The 17,351-nt window shown below is 42.0% G+C and overlaps 1 protein-coding gene across 3 annotated transcripts in view; it reads left to right on the plus strand.

Moving 5' to 3' along the window:
* The window catches only part of LOC124133842, a 101,704-nt gene that overhangs the window by 51,805 nt on the left and 32,548 nt on the right, over positions 1-17,351 (plus strand). For all 3 annotated transcript variants that reach the window (XM_048397016.1, XM_048397015.1, XM_048397014.1), the window contains one exon: positions 10,805-10,883. In XM_048397016.1, coding sequence (XP_048252973.1) covers positions 10,805-10,883 — 79 coding nt within the window. The remainder of the gene's footprint in view (positions 1-10,804; positions 10,884-17,351) is intronic.

Below are 17,351 nucleotides of genomic sequence, written 5' to 3' on the forward strand. Positions count from 1 at the left end.
AAAAATATCATGCTCTGTTACAAGAAATTAATGTATCGTATTCATATTACAATTATATTTAAGAATTAGTTTTTTGGAAACAAACAACTTCATACACAAGATTAATGTCCATATGAGTTGTGTATGTATAGGTTCATTAGGATCTATTCTTATCTATTGCTTTATTTTTCATGGCATACTAAACTTTAATAATGACATCAAATTGTTACTTATTTGCATAATTTATGTTCAGGTGAAAGATAACAATTGTTGAATAAAATATGTTTAAACTAAAGATAATAATTAAAGTCTGATCAGTTACACTGTGCATTGACCAATATTTAGTATCCATACACATAATCATTTTGGAAAAAAATAGCTACTAAATATAAAAATATAACTTATTATTTTAGAAGCTGTGAACAGATGTAAATGATTAAACATTAACAAATCTATCATCAATACACAATCATGGCGGTCTCTATATTGATGGAATAAATTTTGATATGCTCTGTGAATTGTTGTAAAATCATGCTAGAATTGATAAATGTATTATAAAAGGGAAAAAACTTTAACTATCCCAAATGTAATTAGAAACTAACACTGAAAATAAGTTTATAGTATTTTATTGATATATACATCACACACCTGCGTATATCCTATCATATTTGGCATCGCATGAATGCTATTTTAAAACACGTTTTGTCACGCCTATTTTTCGCACACATGTTGTGGAGGGTGATCATTGCCGATCAACGATTTCTATAGACTTATTGCTTCACACACATAATTATAATAGTGAAAACAAAATCATCAGCATGTATATCGCAGATACATGAATCATATCACTTAATATTCAACGTAACATGGAATGGTGATCCTCATATATCAATTCGAGTTCAAATAAAAGATATCGAGAAACTTGCATGTGGCTTGTTGATTCATCTTCTCCTGTTTCCGGAGCATGCAAGGTCAAACGGATTCTAAAATACGCCAATTATATCGTGAAAATCACTTTGTAATTTCATATTAGTGGCAATTACTGATAATATGTAGTGATTTGTGTTTATTCTGTATAATACAGGCGAAATATTTTAAAATTGACTGTAATTGTTCTGTTCCGAAAGATTATCAGCAGACTACCCATGTCTGTGACATCACATCAGGTGACCTTTGCACAAACTGAGATATTGCTGTCAGAATTTACGATCTTTATCTTTGTTTTTCTCTCGTCATATTAAACTGAAAATGACAAATGAAACAATCTTCGATTGAGAAGATTGTAAACTTTCACCAAGGCATATATACATGAAGACAGTGTTAACATTGTTGATATTACAATAGCAATAAGTTATCCCGAGGTCGGGCGAAGCGCGCCATGTTTGATGTTCGAACGTCTGCTAGCATCATGACACGGTACTTGTATTTTCGTATATCGTAAATATTCAACCAAAACACTGGAAATAAGGATTGGTGAATATTCATGAGTCATTTATTGTTTCCTGCAAATTTGATAACGTGACATGCTAGATTAACTCGAATGTTCGTATTTCTGCAACTGACATGATGACCTGGAAATTTTAGTTTTTTTCTGTTTAATATTTGGATAATATATTTAATGAAGTGGTTCATAATTTACCATCCAACTGTTATTTACCAATATTAAACATCGAATTTATACTCAGTTAGAATTAAGATATCGAAGATCTGATTATTGAAATCAATTTGCACAAATTTAACGCTTTAAAAAGGTTCCTAACATGAAATGTAAACCACCTTTAATAACGTAATTCAGACAAGATCACGAAAATTTACAAATTTTGTGTTTGTTTTGGTCTTAACCTTGGTATGTTTGAAAACATCAGGATTTTTTTATATAGTACTGTGTATTTTTCTATCAGGAATAAATGTGCAAAATATTTCTTCAATTGGCCCTTGTATAATGAAGCCTCAACTGTTTGAAATCACCCACCCTCTTAAGAGCGCCTTATGCTAAAATTAATCCAGCAGGCAGGGCTTAGAAGTGTACAAACAATTCAGCAGGCTAAAGGTTAATTAACATAAGCTAAGATCAATGAAGGATGGGGACCATAAGTTCAGAAATGAGAAAAAAAAATAGAAATCTTTCTGAAAGAGGTGAGGTGAGGTGAAATGGGGTTTAACGGCGCGTCCAAGATTATTGCACTTATATAGCGACGTGCATGTACGTGTGTGTGTTTGTGTGGCTGCTTGTACTGGTCCGGACTGATGCCGATTTATAGTGCTAGCTCATTGAGATACCATGCCGCAGTTTAACATGGATGTCCCACTCAGACACAGTATACTGACTCCGAGCCGACCAGTCCTTGTTTTAGCCCCTTAATGCCGAGCGCCAGACAGGGTAACAACAAGTACCATCTTTTAGCGTCTTTTGGTATGACGCGGCCGGGGATCGAACCCCGACCTTCCGCTCTCCGGGTGAACGCTCTACCACTAGACCACGGAGGCGGTCCGTTCTGAAAGATGTCGGATGTGTTATATGAATGAGAACTAGACTTTGCTCATTTCATACACTTGTATGTATAGGTAAGGCTAAAGTCTTTAAAAATGTCTAATTTGGAGGTTTGGAGGAAGAGTTTTTCTAATATTTGAACAGAAACAGTTTTTTAACCCAAGCTGATTTTCTAAGGAGCTGAAAGTAAAAACAGCCAAACAAATAGTACAAGTGTATCCTGGATCACTGACTTTCGCATTATTTGTTTTGCCTCTGGAAGTTTGAAAATTTTCACTCATTATTGACATGCTTGTGAACTTAAAACCCCACCCTGACTATAAATAGCCCGCAAGGTGGCGGTGTTTCTGTTTCGAACAATGACTGACAATGTAAACACAACTGAGCGTCGGGAGAAGCTTTTTTAAAACCGTACGTAAACGAGATCACCATTGACCATCAAACTTCGTATCAACTTGAATGACAAAGCTTGGATACCACAAATGGCTTCATATCTAGATACATGTCAATAAATTTTCTGTAGTTTTATCATAAAAAATTGAATTGATCGTGTTTGGCGTCTGCACCAATCACAGTGGGCGGAGCTTATGTAGGGTTGCGCTGTAAATGGGTGGGTGTTTACATGACGTCACAATTTACACATTAGTTCCTACCTCAGATGCTCCTATAATGACAGAAGTCTAAAACTTGCAAGTGTAGGGGAAAATTGCTTGAAACATATTATTGTCTGTCAGTGATCATTTTGGATTTGGGGCGGTCGGGTAGCCTAGTGGTTAAATCGTTGGCTCATCACGCCGAATTCCGACATGGGTACAATGTGTGAAGCCCATTTCTGATGTCCCCCGCCTTGATATTGCTGGAATATTGCTAATAGCGGCGTAAAACCATACTCAGTCACTCACTCATGTTGGATTTCAGTGACTTCAAAACTTGGCTTCTCCAGAGGGCCCAAATACGTCTCATCATACATCATCTTAACGTTTGTTTCCATATTTTAATATTTACAAAAAAACATTGTGATAAAAATATGTTGATATATTCAGGAGTAAAGTATTATACGTCCTGAGATTTTTTTTTAATATTTGATGCCTGGAAATTCCATTAGGAACCAACAGCACAAGCCAGAGACTTCCCATTGAAAACATCCAGGCAAGCCAGAAACCTATGATTGTGGGTTCGAATCCCGGTTCGCCCCGATTATGTTTCTAGGTTTGTCAGCACCATACCCATCCTCGTGGGTTTCACCGAAGTGGTAAACGTCTGAGACCTGCATCACTTCGGGCTTTCCTCCCACATTAAGCTGAGACGCCGCGATATTACTGAAATACTGTTAAAAGCGGCGTTAAACCAAACTCACTCACTCACTCAATAACATTCACAAATCTCAAAACACATAATCGACATTTTAAATGTGAACAGGTGTCTGTAATTTTCCACTAACTCTCTTTATGCACGTCCTCAAACTGCTGTGAGAGATAGATGATGCCATGTGCCTAAAACAACTGATTCTGACTGATTCAATGTGCATTGATTGGTTGGTTTTTGTATTGAATAATATACATGTAAATTCAATAGGAGTGTGTGCTGCAATCGGATTGGTTGAAAAATGTTGGGAGTTGGAGCCTGGATGTCTGTTGGACTATTCACTAGAAGGAATACTTTTCCCGATATCATAACCTAATATTGATAAACGTGGCACTTAGCAACGGGATGACGGTACCTCATCAATTACATATTGCATTTGAATAATACATTTCAGAAGGTGATTTAGTTGGTTTTACCTTCACAGCAAACAAGTCGGATTCAGTTGTCTCAGACTTATGTCATCATCTATCTCTCACAGCTGTTTGAGGACGTGCAGAAAGAGAGTTAATGGAAAATTACAGACATCTTTTCGCATTTACAACGTCAATAAACATGGCGGTAGGTCTCGTTTCCGGAGCCGATCTTGAAAATAATATCTTCTCCAAAGTTGGCACATAGATAGGTCTAGTGGTGAACTGGTGCCTTTTGATGATTTGGGATTTTCTGGTCTTTGATATTTATCCCCCTGGCATATAATGTGGGGTGATATAGTCAAGGCCTCACCTGTCCATCCATCCGTTCGTTCATCCATAATCATTTTGTTTCCGGAGCGCAATTAAAAAAACGCTTAATGTCTTTCAACAAAACTTGGCAGATATATCAACCAGATCCTGAATGGTGCCTTTTGCTATTTGCGTTTTTTTCCCCGTTTGTATTTTACTTGAATTCCTTGGAAACAATTTGGACTCTGTCTCAAATGGGGTGTGTGGAATTCGCCTCCGGAGCACAGCTTGAAAACCATGAAAGACTTTTCATCCAAACATGGTACATGCATTAACCAAGAGCTGAAGGGGGGTGCCTCACAGTTGCTATTTAGGAATATGTCAAAATTTGATTTTTCCTTCTTTCCCTGGAACCAAGTTAGGCGTAGCTGAAAAGGAAGTTGGTGTCAAATTCAACATATTTCATCAAAATTTGGCACATGCATTAATCAGGGTCTGAAGTGGTGCCTTTGCTATTAAGGATTTTTTTTTTTTTAAATTCCTGATTAAAATTTCCTGTTTCCATGGCAACAAGTTTGAGTCTGTTCATAGTGGTGTGTTTGTCTGTACCATCTCTCTAAAACTAATGGGCACTCTATTAAAAAACTGTGAAAAAGACCAGATTGTCAACTGGTGCTTTTTTGCTATTTAGGGATTTTTAAAATTTACATTTTTCTGTTTCCATGGCAACATGTTTAATTTGACCCTGTTCATAGTGGCGTGTTGGTCTAGACCATATCTCTCAAAGAAACAGGTACTCTTTCATGAAACTGTGCACACACAAATACCAAGTTGTCAACTGGTACCTTTTGCTATTTAGGATTTTTTAGAATTTATATTTTTTTTCCATTTCCATGACAACAAGTTTGACTTTGACACTTTATATTGGTGTGTAACTGACATAGAAATACAAAGTTCCGAATCCCAATTCCATGGTTTTGTTTCGATAGCTCAATAAACAGTCTTGTATATGGACAGACAAATTAGACAGAAATTATCTCAAGTTTTGTTATCTCTTGTTTATGTTCGAGACACAGGCTCCTTGAAAGGTGAGTGAGTGAGTGAGTTGGGTTTAACGCCACTTTTAACAGTATCGCGGCGTGTCAGCTTAATGTGGGAGGAAAGCCCGAAGTGATGCAGGTCTCTGACGTTCACCACTTCGGTGAAACCCATGAGCACGGGTATGGTGCTGACAAACCTAGAGACATAATCGGGGCGAACCGGGATTCAAACCCACTATCATAGGTTTCTGGCGTGCCCAAGGGAGGCAACTCTGCACAGCGAATTGCGGCGCCTTAGACGACTGGGCCACCCTTGCCACCCGAAGTGGTAAATGTCCGAGACCTGCATCACTTGGGGCTTTTCTCCCACATTAAGCTGACACGCCCTGATAAAACTGGAATACTGTTAAAAGCGGCGTTAAACCCAACTCACTCACTCACTCACAAAAGGGTAAAATCTGGGACCTGTATCACTTTACTTTTCCATTCAACATTAAGCACACAGACTGATACAACTTAAATTCTGTTCAATAGGGGGTTGAACAACTCACTTGCTGATCTGAACCAGCATGTGCCCAATTAGCAAGCCACTTTGCTGTGACCGTGCATGGTACAACAACCTCCCACACCCTAAGTTCAATAAACTGCCCCTATCATGTTTATTGTTGAAGTGGTTCCTCAACAAGAAAACCTTTTAGCTTTTATCAACAATTAGAGTTGTATTCTGTTTGCTGATCATCTATCGCTGGGGTTTGATTTCACTGGATAAGAAACAAATACATGAAGGTACCGGTATTCCGTTCCAGACCTCACTGGCTGGAGACACCCCTGGTGTTCCTATGTTACACACAGTTTGTTAGGGATGTTCCTATCAGTGCCTGATGCACCATACAGCTGATCCCTATGAAATGTTGAGTTGTATATATAGGATTTGGGATTTTGCAGGAGAGAGTTTGTAATCTGATTGCTAGTCTGATGCTGGTATTCCTTTCTGAAATATATATTATTGATTTGTAAGAACAATCATCTCAGAACTGGCTACATTTTCTGTCTGGTTGTCAAAAGGATTTATGCACTTTGGGACATCATTTTAAATGTTTGTGATATTATTATTTGATAGGCATGCCAGTCAAGAAGTATTCCTTATTCTCTGCGTATTCTTGGATTTTATTTGAGAGATGAAATTAAATGAAAATGTGCTTTGAATGAAAATGCTGTATTCAACGTAATATGCGCCACACTCCAATAAGCGCCCACGGCGATATTTGCTAATATATTGGCTTGTGAACAATCCCAATTAGCACCCCTTCCGATTGATCACAAGACTGTTTTGTTCGTGTATAATACACACTCGTGTGTTGTATGCACCCTTAATAATGGGCAATTAAATTTTGGAAAAATATATCAGTAAATAAACATTTCAGGCTGTCAGCATAAACCACAAAATTTATCTTTCAGCTCTGTTTTTTTTCACCAAAATAATATTCTAATAAGAGCCCCCTATTTCTAATTTTGAGAGCGCCCTGGGCGCTTATTACATGGAATACGGTAGTCATGTTTAAGCCGTGTTTGTTTGTGATTTTAAACAAACACTTTCATTCTCAGGAAAATAAAACTATTCTGTATATTTTCATGTTAATCAAGAGTTGGTTGTAAGATATGTTGAGTTCTTAGGTATATTTTTTGTAAGGTTATGATTGATAAGTTGAGTTTCACCCCCACCTACCTCACTACAACGAGTGAGTGAGTGAGTGAGTATGGGTTTACGCCGCTTTTAGCAATATTCCAGCAATATCATGGCGGGGGACACCAGAAATGGCCTCACTTACTGTACCAATGTGGGGAATTCAACCTGGGTTTTCGGGGTGGCAAGCGACCGCTTTAACCACTAGGTTACCCGACCACCCGACACAACAACATGTCCTGCCTCACTGAGACGCCGCAATTCACTGTACAGAGTTGCGTCTCTTGGGCGCACCAGAAACCTATGATTGTGGGTTCGAATCCAGGTTCGCCCGATTATGTTTCTAGGTTTGTCAGCACCATACCCGTGCTCGTTGGTTTCCACCGAAGTGGTAAACGTCTGAGACCTGCATCACTTCGGGCTTTCCTCCCACATTAAGCTGACACGCCGCGATATAACTGGAATCCTGTTAAAAGCGGCGTTAAACCCAACTCATCCTCATACTGAGTACAGCATTACACAACAAACATTCACACGCTCACTTCAATTTATACAAAAGACCATATATGGAGTCCTACAATCATCCCTGCTCTGTATCCCATCCATCAAATAAATAAACAGCTTTTTTAAATAAAATATTTTTTAAAAAATGGATATTGTATCACATCTTAAAAATAATTAGAAGTAAAAATCAAAGTTTTCTCCTACATTAAGCTGATAACTGAAATTTGTAAAAATTCATAATCCCCAACTCAGTGAACCACAAGCAAAGGAAACCTGGAACCTATTTTGACCCAGAAACTATATTTATGACCCTATGCATCAAGGACTGTTTCCAAGTGTTAAATGCCTTCCCTATTCGCTGACAACATGTCAAAGTCCTCCTTTAATCTGCTGGTGATATATGTTCCGAACCTGTCAACAGCCAGATTATACAGCATAAACATGTCTGTTCTAATCGAAGCTGCAGAGCAGATAATTAATAATCCTCTTCTGGTCCTTTTGCTGACAGGTCCCTTTATCCCACCTTCTGGCAGGTGTTACAGAGTGTATTGCACCTGTTCAGTATACATGGTAGGGGCTAGCCTTATTCATAGTTGTACATATATCATTATACCATCACCAATTATATTAATAATAAGGATGCCTGACATCGTATCCCAATTGCGTGGATCAATGCTCATGATGTCATTCACTGGATTGTCTGGTCCAGACTCGATTATTTACAGACCGCCGTCATATAGCTGGAATATTGCTAAATGCAGTGTTAAACAGCAAACATCATCATCATAAGGCCTCTTATATGCCACTAAACTCCATACACATGTCTGTTCAAGCGTGAATACATTGTTATCTGGGGCGGTCGGGTAGCCTAGTGGTTAAAGCGTTCTCTCTTCACGCCGAAGACCCGGGTTCGATTCCTGACATGGGTACAATGTGTGAAGCCCATTTCTGGTGTCCCCTGCCATGATATTGCTGGAATATTACTAAAAGCGGCGTAAAACCTCACTCACTCACTCACTCACTCACTCACTCACTCACTCACTCACTCACTCACTCACTCACTCACTCACTCACTCACTCACTCACTCACTCACTCACCCACCCACCCACTCACTCACTCACTCACATTGTTATCTGGGTCAATGGATGTGTGCACTGATTTTCGTTTACGTCTCCCTGAAGTAAACAACCAGTTGCCTGTAAGGTCCTGATGAGGTTTAGAGTTACATTACCATGTCATCCTACCGGGTACCCAGTCTAGCAGACTATCACCATCATTAAACTCTTTTAACTCACTTGCCTATAATACCAAGTGAGTTTACATCATGGTCTCATTAAAATCAGACCTTTGTTCTCGCTATCGCTAAACAAAGATCTGAAGACATCCCATTAGGGGTCACGTCAGAACGACCTTTCATCCGACCAATCAGTTCGTCACTTACCAGATTATGAAAGTGACAGTCGGAATGTGATTTCTGATCATGCAATCTCTAAAACTTTAACACAGGGTATTCAGAACGATAGTTACGGATTTAACAACTGAATCCTTACAATCTATGCCATCTATTAGCCATTCCAGAATGGATTTTTTGTTCAGGTTTCAAATTTGTAATCCAGAATTTGTCAAAATATGTTTCGAAGCGTAGTGCCAATTTGAAATTTGTGCCTTAAAGCATGAGAAAGCTGCCTTCTGCTTGGTCATTCCATTGGTCGGCTAAAGTTCACGCAAGGTCGGTCTGACGTGACCCGTAATGGGATGTCCTGAGATCTTTGTTTAGCGATAGCGAGAGCTAAGATCTGATTTTAATGAGATTGGTTTACATCATGGTCTCTGTTTGTTTCCGCCTAAAATGAAATAATTGTTTTGTTAAGATGGATTTAAAATCGTTTTACAAAAAAAACCTACATGGCAAAGATTGTGGGATTGGGAAAACCTCTGGACTATTCACTGCCCGTCCTGATAAGTAGCATGTCCCAAATTTGAAAAACTTGTCACTTGGCATGGCAATGGAATACCGTGTTACATGTTGTATTTGTGTGTCAGAGTGGGGGCAACAGCTGTGTGTGTCAGAGTGGAGCAACATCTGTGTGTGTCAGAGTGGGGCAACAGCTGTGTGTGTGTGTCAGAATGGGGGCAACAGATGTGTGTGTCAGTGGGGCAACAGCTGTGTGTGTGTCAGAGTGGGGGCAACAGCTGTGTGTGTGTCAGAGTGGGGCAAGAGCTGTGTGTGTCAGAGTGGGGGTAACAGCTCCATGTGTCAGAGCGGGGGCAACGTCAGAGTGGGGCAAGAGCTGTGTGTGTCAGAGTGGGGCAACAGCTCCATGTGTCAGAGTGGGGCAAGAGCTGTGTGTGTCAGAGTGGGGCAACAGCTCCATGCGTCAGAGTGGGGCAACAACTGTGTGTGTCAGAGTGGGGCAACAGCTGTGTGTCAGAGTGGGGCAACATCTGTGTGTGTTAGAGTGGGGCAACAGCTCTGTGTGTCAGAGTGGGGCAACAGCTGTGTGTGTCAGAGCAGGGGCAACAGCTCCATGCGTCAGAGTGGGGCAACAACTGTGTGTGTCAGAGTGGGGCAACAGCTGTGTGTGTCAGAGTGGGGCAACATCTGTGTGTGTTAGAGTGGGGCAACAGCTGCATGTGTCAGAGTGGGGCGACAGCTCTGTGTGTCAGAGTGGGGCAACAGCTGTGTGTGTCAGAGTGGGGCAACAGCTCTGTGTGTCAGAGTGGGGCAACAGATGTGTGTATCAGAGTGGGGCAACAGCTGTGTGTGTCAGAGTGGGGCAACAACTGTGTGTATCAGAGTGGGGCAACAGCTCTGTGTGTCAGAGTGGGGCAACAGATGTGTGTATCAGAGTGGGGCAACAGCTGTGTGTGTCAGAGTGGGGCAACAGCTCTGTGTGTCAGAGTGGGGCAACAGCTCCGTGTGTCTGCTTAATGGTAAGGAAAATTAAGAATTTTGTAAAACATTTGTAAAATCCATGAGCACAGAGAGGGTGTTGCCAGACCGTGCCTTTTTTGACAGTTTGCTACATTCTACTTTGTTATTGACTTGTTCACTGTATTTCTCTCTTGTGTTTCAAGGTACGTGTTTGATCGAGCGTTCTACGATGACACTGACCTGTCCGACACCCTCCACCTTCCATCATTTCTCACTGTAGATGTAAGTATACGGGATGAGTAATGGGGAGGGATGAGTGAGGGGGAGGGATGAGTAATGGGGAGGGATGAGTGAGGGGGAGGGATGAGTAATTGTGGGGATGAGTGAGGGGGAGGGATGAGTAATGGGGAGGGATGAGTAATGGGGAGGGATGAGTGAGGGGGAGGGATGAGTAAGGGGGAGGGATGAGTAATGGGGAGGGATGAGTAATGGGGAGGGATGAGTGAGGGGGAGGGATGAGTAATTGTGGGGATGAGTGAGGGGGAGGGATGAGTAATTGGGGGGATGAGTGAGGGGGAGGGATGAGTTAGGGGGAGGGATGAGTGAGGGGGAGGGATGAGTAATGGGGGGATGAGTAAGGGGGAGGGATGAGTAATGGGGGGGATAAGTAAGGGGGAGGGATGACTAATGGGGAGGGATGAGTAATGGGGGGGATGAGTGAGGGGGAGGGATGAGTAATGGGGGGGATGAGTAATGGGGAGGGATGAGTGAGGGGGAGGGATGAGTGAGGGGGAGGGATGAGTAATGTGGGGGATGAGTGAGGGGGAGGGATGAGTGAGGGGGAGGGATGAGTAAGGGGGAGGGATGAGTAAGGGGGAGGGATGAGGGAGGGGGAGTGATGAGTGAGGGGGAGGGATGAGTAAGGGGGAGGGATGAGGGAGGGGGAGTGATGAGTAATGGGGAGGGATGAGTGAGGGGGAGGGATGAGTAATGGGGAGGGATGAGTAATGGGGGGATGAGTGAAGGGGAGGCATCAGTAATGGGGGGATCAGTGAAGGGGAGGGATGAGTAATGGGGGGATGAGTGAGGGGGAGGGATGAGTAATTGTGGGGATGAGTGAGGGGGAGGGATGAGTAATGGGGAGGGATGAGTAATGGGGAGGGATGAGTAATGGGGGGATGAGTGAGGGGGGGGATGAGTAATTGGGGGGATGAGTGAGGGGGAGGGATGAGTAATGGGGGGGATGAGTGAGGGGGAGGGATGAGTAATGGGGGGATGAGTAAGGGGGAGGGATGAGTAATGGGGAGGGATGAGTAATGGGGGATGAGTAATTGGGGGGGATGAGTGAGGGGGAGGGATGAGTGAGGGGGAGGGATGAGTAATGGGGGGGATGAGTGAGGGGGAGGAATGAGTAATTGGGAGGGATGAGTGAGGGGGAGGGAAGGGATGAGTAATGTGGGGGATGAGTGAGGGGAGGGATGAGTAATGGGGAGGGATGAGTGAGGGGAAGGGATGAGTAATGGGGAGGGATGAGTAATGGGGATGAGTGAGGGGGAGGGATGAGTAATGGGGGGATGAGTGAGGGGGGGGGATGAGTAATGGGGGGATGAGTAATTGGGGGGGATGAGTGAGGGGGAGGGATGAGTGAGGGGGAGGGATGAGTAATGGGGAGGGATGAGTGAGGGGGAGGGATGAGTAATGGGGGGATGAGTAATTGGGGGGGATGAGTGAGGGGGAGGGATGAGTAATGGGGGGATGAGTGAGGGGGAGGGATGAGTAATGGGGGGGGTGAGTGAGGGGGAGGGAAGGGATGAGTAATGTGGGGGATGAGTGAGGGGGAGGGATGAGTGATTGGGGGGATGAGTGAGGGGGAGGGATGAGTAATTGGGGGGATGAGTAAGGGGGAGGGGAGGGAGGGGAGGGGGAGGGATGAGTGAGGGGGAGGGATGAGTAATTGGGGGGATGAGTGAGGGGGAGGGATGGGGAGGGGAGGGATGGGGAGGGGGAGGGATGAGTGAGGGGGAGGGATGAGTAATGGGGAGGGATGAGTAATGGGGGGATGAGTGAGGGGGAGGGATGAGTAATTGGGGGGATGAGTAAGGGGGAGGGGAGGGAGGGGAGGGGGAGGGATGAGTGAGGGGGAGGGATGAGTAATTGGGGGGATGAGTGAGGGGGAGGGATGAGTAATTGGGGGGATGAGTAAGGGGGAGGGGAGGGAGGGGAGGGGGAGGGATGAGTGAGGGGGAGGGATGAGTAATTGGGGGGATGAGTGAGGGGGAGGGATGGGGAGGGGAGGGATGGGGAGGGGGAGGGATGAGTGAGGGGGAGGGATGAGTGAGGGGGAGGGATGAGTAATGGGGAGGGATGAGTAATGGGGGGATGAGTGAGGGGGAGGGATGAGTAAGGGGGAGGGATGAGTAATTGGGGGGATGAGTAAGGGGGAGGGATGAGTGAGGGGGAGGGATGAGTAATGGGGAGGGATGAGTAATGGAGGGGATGAGTGAGGGGGAGGGATGAGTGAGGGGGAGGGTTTAATGCCCCTTTAGGAGTGTTCCAGACCTGAATGACCACTCACATATATACACATTTCTGGTTCTATTTATTTTATGCACTATGTTTTTCATGACTTAAAACTGCTTTACATTGTTACAGTGATTTTGGATTTAACCATATTTTTTTGACAAAAATACCCAAATTTTGTTTGGGAGTTAAGTTTGGTAAAGTATGGTGAAATTGTGTCTAACGTGGCGTTCAAGATTATTGCACTTATATAGTGACGTGCATGCACGTATGTGTGTGTTTGGCTACTTGTACTAGTCCGGACTGATGCCGATTTATAGTGCATGCCGCAGTTTCACATGAATACCCCACTCAGACACAGTATACTGATTCCGAGCCGACCAGTCCTTGTTTTAGCCCCTTAATGCCGAGCCCCAGGCAGGGTAACAACAAGTACCTTCTTTTAACGTCTTTTGGTATGATGCGGCCGGGGATCAAACCCCGGACCTTCCTCTCTCTGGGCGACGCTCTACCTTTAGACCATGGAGGCGGTCCAGTAAAGTTTGGCAAATAAGAATGTAGTAAAAAACATTGTTATTGACAGAGCAAATTAATACCGTGTTACATATGAAAAGTGATTTATTCTGAAATAAATAAATAAGGGAACGCTTAACACTTAAGGGAACATTGTTCTCCTACTTGTTTTCCATCAGGGAACACTTAGCTATAGACACAGTAACATGATATGCTATCAATGGTTTCCAAGTACAAAATACGCGCTGGAGACAATGCACACAAACACATCTCAACATTTGAATCTGACGTGTTGAATTTGTATGCGCACTATTTCAAACGTACTGACAGTCGGTCTTATTTCCCATATGTTTCACTGTTCCTCTACTTGTTTTCCATCAGTACATCATGGCATGTTTGAATACTCTTGTCAAAATCAATCAGCTAAGCTCTGGCTTGAATTGTTATATAACATGATCTGTTTCATATGATTTATTGCACGAAGTTTTGAAATATATTCACATTGATTATCTCTATTCTATCCTGTTTTATTTTTAAGGTTATGCAATCATCTGTCACTTCAGGACCAACCATTTAAAAGGAGAGATTTGATTTTTGTTCATGACAGAATATGATTTGGGCCAGCTCTTCAAGATATCCAAACAATATATCTTTGAAGGGGGAGCAGTTTGGTTTTACCCAAACCGCTTTAGTTCTCACAACACCCAGCCTATACAGTCAACAATATGGTTTTACCCAAACTGCTTTAGTTCTCACAACATCTAGCTTGTTTTACCCAAACCACTTTAGTTCTCACAACACCCAGCCTATACAGTCAACAATATGGTTTTACCCAAACTGCTTTAGTTCTCACAACACCTAGCCTATACAGTCAACAATTTGGTTTTACCCAAACTGCTTTAGTTCTCACAACATCTAGCTTGTTTTACCCAAACCACTTTAGTTCTCACAACACCCAGCCTATACAGTCAACAATTTGGTTTTACCCAAACTGCTTTAGTTCTCACAACATCTAGCTTGTTTTACCCAAACCACTTTAGTTCTCACAACACCCAGCCTATACAGTCAACAATTTGGTTTTACCCAAACTGCTTTAGTTCTCACAACATCTAGCTTGTTTTACCCAAATCACTTTAGTTCTTACAACATCCGGCCTATACAGTCAACAATTTTTCTTTTCTTGTAAAACTTGAATTTTTTTCTAGGTTTTTCAAAACAGATAATAATTTTTTTTTTAAATCACATGACCCCAGGCCCTCAATTATTGACAGGCCGACATCATATAGCTGGAATATTGCCAAGTGCCGCGTTTAACAAAGAACAAAGAAACCATAAAGCTAAAATAGAAATGTACATCAGAATTGTCTTTTAGGAATTCTGTTCCACTTTGAGTATAGTCTTTACCCATGTCTTTTTCTCCTACCTGGTATGATTTAAACAAGTCAAAAGTTCATATGTTCTTCTCAAACTTCTTACATTTTGAAGAATATATTTTAACTATTAAACTTTGATCATGGAAAAATGGTCTGGTAATAAACCCACTTGTTGAGTACATTCCTATGTCAAAAAATGTACTTTTTCTGAAATGTCATGAAATAAAATAATAAAATAAAATAAAATAAATAAATAAATCCCTTCTGCAAATGTCTAAATCTGACACATATTTGGGAAATAAATAAATAAATAAATAAATAAATCCCTTCTCCAAATGTCTAAATCTGACGCATACTTGCGAAATAAATAGATAAATACATACATAGATAAATCAATCAATCAATCAATCAGTCAGTCAGTCAGTCAGTCAGTCAGTCAGTCAGTCAGTCAGTCAGTCAGTCAGTCAGTCAGTCAGTCAGTCAGTCAGTCAGTCAATCAATAAATACACACACACACACACACACACACACACACACACATACATACATACATACATAATCCCATTCTCCAAATGTCTACATCTGAGACAAAACACCATTCTGAAGTCTCTCATATGCACAGACTTGGTGCAAGAAGTTATACCACCACTCCTACAGCATGATAAGATTGTTGTAATCAGAGTGAGCGGTAATGAGTCTACCGGGCGCAGCTGATCAGTGATGTGTCTAGAGCACTTGTTCCCCCCATTACTGCCAGAACAGTGTTCCCCTGTGACAGGGGGCAGGAGCAGTGTAAGCCAGATAAAGGTGATAAACTGCCTCAAGTATCCTAGTGTAACTGGCATCCATATTACTTAATGTGAGCTGCACACTTGCAGGCAAGATAACAGCACAGTTGTTTATACCTGCTTCCCGATCGTGCAATATTGTTCGTATCTCCCGACAGATCTTCAACAGTAATATTCCTGTCTTAACTACCTGATACATTTCTAAACAGTTAGAGACCGCCTCCGTGGTCTAGTGGTAGAGCGTCCGCCCGGAGAGCGGAAGGTCCGGGGTTTGATCCCCGGCCGCGCCATACCAAAATACGGTAAAAGATGGTACTTGTTGTTACCCTGTCTCGGGCTCGGCATTAAAGGGCTAAAACAAGGACTGGTTGGCTCTGAGTCAGTATACTGTGTCTATCCATGTTAAACTGCGGCATGGTATCTCAGTGTGCTAGCACTATAAATCGGCATCAGTCCGGACTAGTACAAGCAGCCACACACACACACACACACACACACACACACACGTACATGCACGTCGCTATATAAGCGCAATAATCTTGGACGCGACGTTAAACCCAATTTCACCTCACCTCTAAACAGTTAGGCCTAGACTGACTTCTAGTCTCTGAAATGAACTTATCTTAAGGATAAAAAACAGTTTTTAAAATATCTTAATACAAATATAATAAAAAGGAGCCCAGACTCTTCATTTTCAGATACTGGAGAAATCTAGACTTGCCAAACATTATAGACTTGCATGGGCTGCATTGGATATATTTGTATCAGGGTCTGTATGACAGAATAAGTTAAGCTATGCATGTATTTTTTCAGTTTTCAGATTTCTTTAGAATTAATTCTAGGGTTCAAACAGATGTAAATCCATATATTTTTTTTTTGTTTTCTTACTACTGTTAGTGGGTTGGATGACCCGTGAAGATCCGGGGTAAAATAGGTCTTCAGCAACCCACGGCTTGCCGTAAAAAGTGACTATCCTTTTTGTAAGAGGCAACTAACAGGATCGGGTGGTCAGGCTCGCTGGTTTGGTTGATGCATGTCTTTGTATCCCAATTGCGTGGATCGATGCTTATGACATCAGTCACTGGATTGTCTGGTCAAGACTCGATTATTTACAGAGTGATGTCATATAGCTGGAATATTGCTGTGTGTGGCAATACGATACAATAGTGGGTTGGTCAAAAAAAGATTTGGTGCAAGTGAAGACTGTTTGAAGATTACATTGTTGTGATAACATCAAGTGAGGATTTCACACCATATTTTCCTCAAGTTAATCATAAAATTTAATGTTTGTTTTATAGTCTATTTGTATGCCGGTTTATGTTTTTAATATTTTATGTAGAGCATCGATCAGCCATCAAAAACAGATTTTTAGTCCTTGTTTTTGTCTTTTCTGATGAGGTTTTCTGCGGCTATCTGCTGATCCATAAACCTGAAACTTAATAAGTGTATCCTTATATACCTACAGTGCAGGAAAGTATATGAATGCCCCAAGCAAATTACCACTTTGTTCATATTTTCCTAAATTATAAAAAAATGGACATATTACAAAAATTCTG

Source organism: Haliotis rufescens, unplaced genomic scaffold (genome assembly GCF_023055435.1).
Source record: "Haliotis rufescens isolate VD_foot unplaced genomic scaffold, xgHalRufe1.0.p SCAF_16, whole genome shotgun sequence".
NCBI classification, from domain to species: domain Eukaryota; kingdom Metazoa; phylum Mollusca; class Gastropoda; order Lepetellida; family Haliotidae; genus Haliotis; species Haliotis rufescens.